Here is a 12,327-nt window from a genome sequence, read left to right as displayed (position 1 = left end):
TTTTTTTTTTTTTATTTTTTCTCCGACATTTTCTTTAAGATTATTTAAATGATACAATATAATTTGTAGTCTTGTATAGTAAATTATAATAATAAATTAAAATAATAATTAATATTTCTTATTCTATCTTTTCTAGTCACTCCACTCATCCATCTAAGCATTCTTATCTCTGCTACACTCATTTTCTGCTCTACTTTCTTATCAACCACCCAACACTCTGAACCATACATCATAGTTGACCTCATTACAGTCTTGTAGAATTTACCTTTCAGCCTCATTGGAATTCTTATATCGCATATGACGCCAGATGCTTTTCTCCACTTTAACCACCCGCACTTAAATCAGTGTCTTACATCCTCGTCAATACTACCACTCTTTTGCACAACTTACCCGAAATACTTAAAACTCTCCACCTCTCCAATCACGTCCTCGCCTATTGTCACTGAACTCCTCATTTCACCTACTTCGTGTTCTCCTTTGTCAAACTCGTACTCTATATACTCTGTCTTACTTCTAGTTATTCTTAAACCCTTTTCTTCAAGAGCTGATCTCCACACCTCTAGCCTTTAATTAAATTCCTCCCTATTTTCTCCTATTAACATTATATCGTCAGCAAACAACGTGCACCACGGCACCTCTCCTTGTATTTCTCAAGTAATTTCATCCATTACTATAGAGAATAAGTAAGGGCTTAAAGAAGAACCTCGGTGTACTCCTACTCTTACCCGAAAACCTTCTGATATTCCTCTTACGCTTTTTACTCTGGTACAACTGCCATCATACATATCTTCTATTATATTAATGTACCTTTTCGGGACTCCTTTTCTCATTAATGCCCACTTTAAAACCTCTCTCGGTACTCTGTCATACGCTTTCTCTAAATCTGTAAATACCATATACAGCTTTTTCTTTTTTTCCCTAAACTTTTCTATTAGTTGCCTCGAACAAAATACTGGCTCCATTGTTGACTTACCAGGCATAAATCCAAACTAGTTTTTAGATACCGATGTCTCATTTCTTACTCTTATCTATTACCTTTTCCCAAATTTTCATACTATGACTCATAAGCTTTATGTCTCTATAATTTCCACACTCTTGTATGTCTCCTTTACCTTTAAATATCGTCACCACAATACTACTCCTCCATTCATTTGGAATTTTCCCTTCTAATAAGATTTTATTTAAAAGTTCCTTCAACCACCTTATGCCAACACCGCCTAATATTTTCCATACTTCTACTGGCATTTCATCTGGTCCTACTGCTTTATTCTTTTTCATTAATGCCACAGCCTCCCATACCTCTTTCTCACAAATTAAATCTACCGGTCCCTTATTCCACGACATATCCTCTAATGTCTCTTTTGGGTACTCCTCATTCAATAATTTTTCAAAATACTCTTTCCATCTTTTGTTCACATCATCATCACTCATACATTTATATTAAAAACAAAAATTTGAGTTTTAAATTCTACAGAGATATTTTGTTGTTTCACGTTTTTTTTTTAAATTTAAGTTTATTATTAAGGATTAATTCTTAAGTTATAGTCATTTTTTTGTTAATAACATATGTATATATTTTAATTACTTAATAAAGTATAAACTAATATAGCTTGTAAATTTAATATTCAATAAGAAAATAAGTATAATAAAATATGGTAATAGGTAATGAATGATGCTCGAAGGAAATACACAACCACTAAAGGAAAGTTAATATCTAAATGACTCGATAAAACATTATTAAGATAAGAATTACATTATCGTTAAAATTTTAGCTAATAATTGTTTGGTCTATTTTATGACCCAATTAATAAATAATAAATTTTATGGACTTATATAGTTATTGATGAAAGCATGAGTTGAAGTCTGTATTCATATGTACATTGTAAATATAATAATTTATTTATTTATAGGGATTTTTTACCCCTATTGTGTGAACACGCACAGAAAAAAGTAATATATATGTTTTAAATATTACGTCATATATATATAAGTAAAATATGTATACAGGGTGTTCAGTAAGTCATCCTATGTGTAACAACTATTTTGTTGGTATAATAAGATAATAATAAGATGACAATCGGGTTATTGTAGTATCCTTGCACCTCGTAATAAACCTTTTGAAAATTTGTCTTAAGTTTTTTGTGAAAATTATTCATGTATTTGTATGTTTACAACTTTTCCAAACAGTGGCGTTTTTAGGGGTAGACCGTGGCCTAGGGTAGCATTTTTTTCAAATTAAGAACTAGACTTATTAAATTTATTATTATTATGTATTTAATTATTATATTAATTAATAATATAAAAATAAACAATTAAAGTTATAATATAAAATGTATGTAACACTTTATTTTCGAAAATTTAAGTATTGTTTTAAAGTGTATTAATAATTTTTAATTTAACATGTATGCAATTGGAAATACATTTTTTTTATAGTTTGTGTAATTAAATTATTTATATAATTTTAGCGAATTACGTAAACTAAATTCACATCAAGTAAATTAAATGAACAAATTATAAATGTATATAAATTAGTAATAAATTATTGTTATTAAAAAGTAATATATTAATTAAAAATAAATATTTTAATAGTAAAAATCAAGTTGTATAAATTTAATATTCAAAATATTTATTGATGTTATTACAATAAAATGCAATCAATCGTGGAACATAAACATTCATCGAACAATACCTAGAAGGCCGTATACCTAATTGCACAATAAGAATCTGTTTGACGAACGTATACGTTCGACGATCGTGTCCGTTCGAGGAACGTACGGACGATTCAAAAATAGGCCCTTAGATAATTTCAAATTTTAAAGAATACAACCAATCTCAAAAACAGAATGATAATAAACAAAAATTCATTCATCGTTGTATCAATTTTCGGGTGCGTTATAAAAGTTTTATGTGTTTGGTAAAAATACCAATGAAAATGATTTTAAAAGAAGGTGAAAACAGTCAATTTAAAAATTCAAATAATTTTACCTCTTTTATGAAGTGTGCTATAAGAATGTTAATACTAAACATTGACTAGTCTTAACATTAAAACTCTATAGTGTGTTATAATTTATAAGAAAACACTTCTAATATGTTAATATGATTTTTTTATGTAAATAACTTCAGAAAATAATAGCTAATTAAAATTTAAAAAGTATCCTAAGTAATAGCTATGTTATATTTTTATATTTTATTATTAGTTATATATTTTTTATTTTTAAAGAATAATAAAAAGTTGTTTTAATAACAATATAAATATCTAAAATTTATATTTATTTTTACAATTATAGTAACCATTGGTACAAATATTTAAATATAATTATAAAATTTTTAAATTTTAATATTTAATTTATATTGGAAATATTACGTGAAAAAAATTAGTAAATTGTTTTAATTTATCAAATTTTAAATCCTGATATCTTAAAAAATGAAAATTTAACATTTGAAATATTTAATATTGATAGTAGTATTAAAATACCCTTTCATTTTCTTAATAACAAGAAAAATGATTATGTCTGTTTCTATTTTAATTTATTATTATAATTTACTATACAAGACTACAAATTATATTGTATCATTTAAATAATCTTAAAGAAAATGTCGGAGAAAAAATAAAAAAAAAAAAAAAAAAGGTAACACGAGATAATTTTTCTCAATTTTTGAGGGTAATTTCTTCGACTAGATACATTTTGTATTGTTCATAAAAATTGGTCCAGTGAGAGCTGAGATTGAGTGGTAACAGACAAAAAAAAAGCTATCATAGTAATATTAATACCTCCTCAGCTTCGCGTCGAAGCTAAAAATTATAACACAACCAATCTTCACCTAAAATGTAAAACATATTAGTTTTTTTTTTGAATTCAGAATTGGAATAAAAACAAGAAATTATGTAAATTAAGTCTTTAGCAATCAGAGCACGAATTATTTCATTTAAATAAGTATAGAAGTATATATAAAACAATATAATAATTTAAATAAGATTTAGTAATAAACCTAAATAAATTATCTTGATTAGACTGACCGTGTAAATTAATTTCAAAACCAAACAAAATTAGTGTTTTTTTGTCTAAGAGTTTTCATAGTAAGGAGTCCTAATTCATTACTAATATCTTTATAATCTAGTTAAATTTATTTTAAGTACTATTTTCTTTAAGTAGGCCCGAGCTATTCGAATACATCAATGATAACTAAACATTCGCCTTTGCTTTTCTTAACCCTAATCAATTTATATTAATTTGGGTTTTAGTTTTGTGGTGGGGTGTTTGATCAGTAGAGTAAAATTAGGTCTTGAAAAAAGTAGATACATCAGTTTAAATTTATAATTGGTTGATTTTTTTACTTATTTGAATCCATTATTGTTTGCATAATTTACATAACATAGCTATTTGAACGTAAGTATACTTCAGTTAAGATAATTTTATATTAAAATAAAGGATCTTTTAACGATAAAAGTGTGTTGAAGAGAATTTTATTTATTTTTTAAACTAATGAGTTTTAAGCTGTTAGAAAAATTTAGTACTCCTTCCATTTGTCGATAATAATAAAAAATTACTGAAAACAAATTTTTATAAATACAAATTTAGTTATAAATTCAAAAAAATTGTGAAACTATTTATGAATCATCAATCAGCTATTATTATTATTATTAGTTAAAATTATTAAGAATGTAGATAAATCCATTAACATTAAAATTTGTAATTGACCAACTTTTTCACTTATATTTCCTATAATTGTTTATTATACAGTTTTTGTGTTCACACAACATAGCTATTTAAATATAAAATTATTTGATTTAAGATAACTTTATATTAATATATATATTTATTTAATAAAGCAATGTAACAAAGAAAAATAACATAAAATAATAATAACAATAAGCTTGTAAAACATAAGAAAATATTAGGAAGTATAAAAGTGTATTAACAAAAATATCAATTTAATGTGAAAATTAGGAAATTTTATATAAGCCATTTAAGCAATTTCTATCATAAGTAATTATAAAAATAGTTGGCCGGCTATAATTTCTTCTCTGTGTCTTAATCTTACAGAAGGCATAAGACTCGCATTTATAGGAGTTGTGTCTCCACGAGCCATTTTTTCGGCTAGCTCAACCGTAAATGGACCACAATCATATCCATTAGTTTGACGAGTCGTCTCACCGATTTTTAAAGTCCACGACGAAGCTGCTCCCTTTTTATCCATTTCCCAGTCAGTTAGATACTCTTTAAACACCTTAGGATAAGGACCATTATATGACTTAAGACTGTCATATGATGTCACAGTTCTTTCAGGTACGTTAACAACAGTCAATATCCAATGTCCCCCATACACATTCATTGGCACAAAAGGTAATTTTAATGTATGAATATCTTTTTTTATCCATTTTCTGACAGCTGGATAACCTCCTCGAAGATATGCTGGTATAAAATCGGTAACGACGCATGAACTTCGCCATTTGACCTTTTCACTATCAATTTAAGATAATCATTAATTGTATCCGAAGTGTACTAAGATTTAGGCGACTTAAACGAAGGTGCATTATACTGATCGTGAGTATTTGTGTTCTGATCATGCGTTACTTCTACAAGAGTAAACACATTTAAAAACTTCTCATAAATTACTTAAGCTAGCTAAATGGTTTAATATGAGTTAAATTTTTACTAGGTTTTGGAATATAAGATTAAACAGAATTAAACATAATATGTGTTATGGATTTTTCTATGTGAAATAAATATTAAAGAAATTAATAAAAAAAAAATATTAATTTACCTATTTCTTTCTCCGGTATTTCATCAATTTCGACAACGGACACGGCAGGAATGTTAACGTCATTCGTATTTGAAGCCGAAACTTCCGAACTAACTTTCGGCTCTAAAATATTAATGTTTTAAAATAGTGTTTAATTGTTACAATAAACTAATGAAAGGTCAATTTTTTAAAATAGAATTATTGAATACTTTTTATGACTTTTTCATCTTTCTCCGATGAATTTCTTTTCAAATTTGGTCTTACAACAGTGTTACCGGATAACTCTAGGAGTTGTTCTTTTATTCCACATTTTGTGGGTTGTAAATTAATTATTTTTTCTTCTGGAGTTTCTTTTATTTTATCAGTGGACACGTCTGGTAATGTAACGTCATTTGAAGTTATTGAAGGTTCATTATTAGCTTCTAACTCTTTAAGTTTTAAGGGTTTAAAGTATAAAATAATTGTTTCAATAATCGAAATGTAGGTTAAATTTATTATGTACTTTTAATGACTTCATCATGTTCTTCAGATAAGTTACTTTCTATGTAAAGGCGACCAGTATCATTGGACGATACTTCAACGGGTTGCTTTTTTTCTTCGCATTTATTGCGATGCAAGTGATTCTTATGAAAACTCTTAACGTAACATAAGAACATATTAAATTATACGATAAATTTTAGTTCATTTATTTAAAAAATCTACGTTAAGTCAAAAGAAATGTTTAGAGTACATATATACTTTATAAAATATAAAAAAAATGCAGAATAAAATCTACTTTTCCTAATAAATATGCTGGTATTGATGGTGCTTTGTCATTTAGAATTGGTATATAACTTTTTTTTGCAGGAACTGATAGTTTTTCTTTATATTTTCCAGATTTTTCATTCTTAATGAGTGTTGCAATATCTCCTCGCTGTATCAATTTCTAGGCGTAACCAATGATAAATTAAAATGAATAAATGGAATATATTTAATATTTTAATATAATCTTCTATTAAATGTCTTTTTTCTATAAAAATCTTATTGAAAATTAACAAGATTAAAATATTAAAATTGAAATTATTTAACATTTTTTACTGATATATCGAAAAATAATACATTTATACAGCTGCTCTAAATAATTACAAATATTAAATTATTGCTGAATATTGTGAAGGTCGATATATCTATACAATTTTAATTACCACTTTTTCTGCAATAATTTCATCACTTTCAATTTGTTTTCGATAGTTACGTTTTTTTGGTTTAACCGAATTTGTTTCAGGGTTAATATTTCCACCAGAATTTGCTGTAAACAGAATTTTATTTTTAAAGTTATTAATGAAACGAATTTTGAAAATGTTTACGATGAAAAAATGCATTGATGTAGATATTATATCTACTCTGATGTTAATAATTTACTGAAATAATGAATAATATAAAAAAAAATTTTAATTAGATTATAGTACAATAAAAAAATAATTATTATTTATCAAAAAGAGAATAATATTTTTTAATTTGTTGTTATATTTTATATCAAAGCGTTTTCCCGTTTTTTGATAATTAGTTTAATTAATCTTAATAGTGTTTACAGTTATTAATTTCACCTTCGGACTTTTTTGATTTTTGGGGTTCTTCTGAACAATCAACGACTAAATTGGAACTCATGAAACGACGATTCCATAATTCTTCAATTCTGCGTTTCACAACATTCATATTTGTTTCATAAATATGACTTTCCGTATTGTTTTCGTTTGCCATATTAATAATTAGTTAAATAACTCTGAATGCTTACTCGAGATGATAGCTTATTTTTACGGGCAAAAACAAACTGAACTCAAATGTCAACATAGTCAACGTTTATATCTGATTGTCATGGACACTTAATTCATTGAATTCTTATATTATAAGCCACTTAAATATTTCAAAAATAATTGTAAATCATTTAAAGAATTGATTGGAGGTGATGTAAATACCATAGTGGTATAATTATCATTATAATGTTCGTATTATTTCAACAGTTATTTCTATGAATATCGAAAATTTGTATTAATTTATCTTTTATGTTAAAAACTTGACGTCTTACATAATGTGAAAAAAGAGTTAATAATATTACTACAGCTTTTTTTTTTAGTTTTAGGTGACTGTGTCCTTAATGCATTTTTTTAAAGGGTTATTAAAGATAGTGATAATTTTTATTAATCTAAAAATATATAGTATGATTTTTTGTTAAAATTTCAATTAACTTTAAAACGGTTATTTGTTTTAAAAATGATTTTTCGTTAAAAAGTAAATGATTTTAATATTCATTAAGTCTCTTTCAATAATTATATAAAATGAATATTGTAAGAAATCTTAGGATGATTAATCATATCCTTCTTAGATACACCATTTTACTATATAATTGTGTATTAAATGCCAATGGTTTGTAATTAAAAAGTGCATTGTAAATCTAATTAAATTCCGTAGGGTTATACCTTTAGTTAAATAAATTTTTGTGTTCAATTTGATTATTGATCAAATTGAAAAATCAACTTGATAATATAAATATTATTAAAAATAAAAAACAATAGAAACGCTATAAAAATATATTTATACCGCCAATGGAAAGTTATAGTATCACAATTTTTTGATAATATTCCTACTGTTATTTGAAGCAAACTCTTTACGATTATAAATAGCCACTTAACTCAATTAAAACAGACCCCATTCTAACGATTTTATCATTTATGATCTAACTTCCTCTGGCGTTATAAAGCTGACTTTGAACTTTTATAAGTTTACTAATACTAACACGACTTACGTCGCTTACTACTGACGCGTGGCCAAGTCAATACCTAGAGGCCGTGCCTCAAACTACACGATCGCAATGTAATTATTATTATAAGCGGGATTATTATTAAATTAATAAAAATTATTCGTACGCTCAAATTTATGTTTATTATTTTTTTTTATATTTCTCGTTACGCACGGAACGATGTCTCGCGGTGTACTGGTTTTAGATAAAAATACAATATGAGATAAGCATCATTTAGTTTAGCGGCCGTTCGATATAACATAGGCCGCAACATACTGCCTGACATTTTACGCTTTGCTAAAATACAGAATAATTCATAATAAATATAAATAAGAATAAATAACATCAACAATAAATGACAAATAGTAATTGAGAAAAAAAAAATAATAATAACAATAGGATAATAATAAAACGGTAGCACAGTGGGGTCGTGACACAATGGGAACGTGGCATAGTTGGGTCAAGTATAATGATATCTGACAGTGATTAAAAACACTATCATAAGAAACGCTTTGATGCAAATCTGTAGATAGTGTTTAATTTTAAGAGATTAGTAGATTATTTCAAAAGCAACCATAACTCTTATTCCCTTAATTTTATCCCGTTTTATAATTATAATATATGAATACATAATAACTATAGTAATTAAATTTAGTATGAAATTGATATTCAATAATATAATATTGTAATTTTTACGGAGATATTATGGAAATAAAAAGGAGTGTATGTTTATATACTTTTAACGCGTATAAAAATTTAAAGGCATTGATGCAATACTTTTTAATAAAAAAATTTTGTTACTTATGAATAAATACACAAGACTACAAGGAACTTTCATCAGAAACAAATATATACTTGTCTAAATCAACTTTTCGTGATGTTTTCAAATGTGCAAATAATTTTTTCTATTTAATTCTATAACTTTTCCTAAAAAAAAATAATTACGAACACAAAAAAATTTGTTTTAAATTAATACTGATTTTGATTATTAATATGTTAAAAATAAGGGAAATGACATTAATTAAATTTTAATTAATTTTAATTTTTAATTAGATTTTAATTTTTAACCTATTTTTGTAATCGTTTAAAGTTGATTTTTGTGAATGTTTGTAATAAAAAAAAAATTAATTTATTTTATCATAATTTTTAGCTCAATTGGCAAGTTTGAAATTGACATCATTAAATAGAAAATTTTATGAGAATTAAAAAAATTGTATCGTTAAGATTAATATGCAGTTAGGAAGTTTTATAAATACTAAATAGTATTTATTATACTAATTATAAATAAATATTTATAATAAATTTATCAGAATAGCTCAATATTTTTTTTGCATTTTTATCTTAATAGATAACTTAAATAGAAGTAATAGTAATCATTTCCTAATAACTTTTAGTGTTTAAAAAGATTCTGCAATTGAGATATTCAGTACTTAATTAATTTTAATGATTTGCTTTAACTAAATAAACCAATCAAAACAAAGTTGTTAGAAAGATTTACTCGATTGAGCGTATAATAAAATTTGATTATAATTGTAAAAATCCATTAAGAGAAACTAACAATCATTTTTTTTAGATATGATTTATATAGCAACATGTTACCAAAAAATTTGTAATATTATAGTCTAGTAGTAGCACACACAAATAGAGTAAAAAAATTATTAAATTACAAAGTAAAATGATTTAATTTTGTAGTTGAAACCTATCATATCAAACTTGATTCGTCAATAAATACTTTGAAAACATTAGAAATGAATGATTTTAATTGTTTGTATGGAGAACATGGGATAACTAACTGTTTAATTGATAAATTAGAATTTTTTTTTCAATTTTTGAGGGTAATATCTTCAACCTAGACACGAAATGTAGTCATTTGACGTATCGTTGAAAAAAATAGGTCAAGTTAGAGCAGAGAAAATAAATGATAGTCACAAAAAAATATCTTCTCAGCTTTGCATCGAAGCTAAAACTTAAAATATAGTAAAATAATTTTAATATGAATAAAAAATTTCTTCTCGCGAGTGGCGACTACAGTGATGGGATCCTTGATCATTATTCAAGTTATTGAATCTAAATGAGATAAAAATCAAAGCAGTTGAAAATTTATTCTAACTTAAAAAGAATTAAGAAAAAATGCAAAAAGTTTATTGCCATACGAGGGATGGAACCTTGTACCTCAAACGTGTAAAACACAAGTTTTACTAACTCGGCAATCGTACGTTGCTACCGTTGGTAGAATAAATTGGCTATTTAAGCTAGTTCAAATTTCAAAATTAATTTTCTCGACTTCAAAAATCAAAAAAATTTAAATAAACTTAACTTTCTATACTATATTAATTTTTTATTTATATAATATTTATGAAATCTGTACTCCCCTTGTCAGGTATTTTAAAATAAAATAAAATACAAAATTCAGAATTTTAACACAAAAATAGCTTATTTTTGAATACGGTAGTCATTTTTACTATGAAGACAAATCCAGAGGTCAAATTTTTATTTTCAAATAAAAGTATATTACATAAGCTTTAATTTAAGATATATATAAAAGTGTCAGTCTTTCCGGAACATTTTCAAAAGTTAAGTTGAAAAAGTTCTNAATTTAAGATATATATAAAAGTGTCAGTCTTTCCGGAACATTTTCAAAAGTTAAGTTGAAATAGTTAATTTTTTGTGAAAAACTTGTCATTTTAACTCCCCCCTGTGGGCTTGTAAAGGGTTAAATGTTCACAAAAATATATAAAATGATAGGTAAATACCTAAGGTATCTATAAAAAAAAATTATATTGATTTGGTCATTTTTAAAAAAGTTATGGCAATTTTAAGTAATAAAAATTGAAAAATTGTCGAAAATTAGCGATTTTTTAATTTTTAATTTTTTGTGGGATTTCCCCGTTTACAGGGAACGAGGGAATTTTTTTCAAATGATGAGGTTAATGTCTTCGACTAGATACGATTTGTGATCTTTTGACATATTTTTCATCAAAATCGGTCCAGCGAGAGCTGAGATTGAGTGTTCACAGACACAAAAAAAAAAAATAATAAAAAGAATAAAAAAAACACATCATAGTAAAATTAATACCTTTTCAGCTTCGCATCGAAGCTAAAATAAATAGTAATAACAACTATATAATATATGTACAAGCGACAAAAAAAAATAAAAAAAAAAAATCTATATATACATACATACATTTATAATTTTATTATAGCTGATCTTCTTGTGTTGGTAACGGACACAATAAACGAACTGACCGCTTTATCTCACCTTTTACAGTTTATACCCATACTATCCGTGTTATGCCGTCGTTTCCTGGCACTAATTTCACAATGCGTACCAGACTCCATTGTAGTGGTGAAAAATTGCTCTCTTTGATCAACACCATTGTGCCTACTTTTGGACTGCATCCTGTAGCCTTAGATCACTTTGCTCTGCATTATAATTGTGAAAGATATTCAGACTTCCATTGTTTCTAAATTTGCTGAACCATTTGAGTAACTCGATGCCACCTGCGTAATCTATTTGGCGTAGTTGTTATCAGTTTCGGCTCAGGTGGCTCATTCAACCAACCGTTATCTAAGAAATGAGTGGACATAAGAGTATTTAAGTCAGAGGGGTCCGTCGATAATGGAGTATATGGGCGTGAGATTAAGCATGCTTCCACTCTAACTAGACCAGTGTTTAGTTCTTCATACGTTAGAGTGGCTTCGCCAAATGATCTTTTAAAATGGGTTTTAATTGATTTGACAGCACTTTCCCACAGACCGCCAAAATGTGGACTGCGGGCAGGAATAAAATGCCAACTTACTACCAT

At 26.1% G+C, this 12,327-nt stretch overlaps 2 protein-coding genes across 3 annotated transcripts; both read right to left on the bottom strand.

The window, feature by feature from the left end:
- Window positions 1–3,668: 3,668 nt before the first annotated feature.
- Window positions 3,669–7,919, bottom strand: LOC126907493 (uncharacterized). Of its 2 annotated transcripts, none has more exons than XM_050688836.1 (7): window positions 7,332–7,919; window positions 6,930–7,033; window positions 6,521–6,670; window positions 6,248–6,380; window positions 5,955–6,173; window positions 5,767–5,868; window positions 3,669–3,822 (listed from the first exon to the last, which is right to left on the bottom strand). In XM_050688836.1, exons 1-7 carry the CDS (start codon window positions 7,483–7,485, stop codon window positions 3,794–3,796), a joined length of 891 nt encoding a protein of 296 aa, XP_050544793.1. In that variant the 5' UTR covers window positions 7,486–7,919; the 3' UTR covers window positions 3,669–3,793. The 2 variants fall into 2 exon arrangements, with proteins under 2 accessions (XP_050544793.1, XP_050544784.1); XM_050688827.1 differs by lacking the exon at window positions 3,669–3,822 and adding an exon at window positions 5,460–5,578.
- A 4,066-nt stretch (window positions 7,920–11,985) lies between these two features.
- Window positions 11,986–12,327, bottom strand: LOC126893542 (uncharacterized). The gene has a single exon (XM_050663857.1). The coding sequence runs from the start codon at window positions 12,325–12,327 to the stop codon at window positions 11,986–11,988; it is 342 nt and encodes a 113-aa protein (XP_050519814.1).

Source organism: Daktulosphaira vitifoliae, unplaced genomic scaffold, assembly GCF_025091365.1.
Source record: "Daktulosphaira vitifoliae isolate Bord-2020 unplaced genomic scaffold, ASM2509136v1 Scaffold_1, whole genome shotgun sequence".
NCBI classification, from domain to species: domain Eukaryota; kingdom Metazoa; phylum Arthropoda; class Insecta; order Hemiptera; family Phylloxeridae; genus Daktulosphaira; species Daktulosphaira vitifoliae.
This window is presented reverse-complemented; position numbering and strand designations above follow the sequence as displayed.

Coding starts and splice junctions, on each gene's coding strand:
- LOC126907493 (XM_050688827.1), bottom strand. CDS start 7,485: ATGGCAAACGAAAACAATACGGAAAGTCATATTTATGAAACAAATATG. Junction 7,034..7,331: donor AAAATCAAAAAAGTCCGAAG/GTGAAATTAATA, acceptor TTCTGTTTACAG/CAAATTCTGGTGGAAATATT. Junction 6,381..6,520: donor CAGCATATTTATTAGGAAAA/GTAGATTTTATT, acceptor TGTTACGTTAAG/AGTTTTCATAAGAATCACTT.
- LOC126893542 (XM_050663857.1), bottom strand. CDS start 12,327: ATGGTAGTAAGTTGGCATTTTATTCCTGCCCGCAGTCCACATTTTGGC.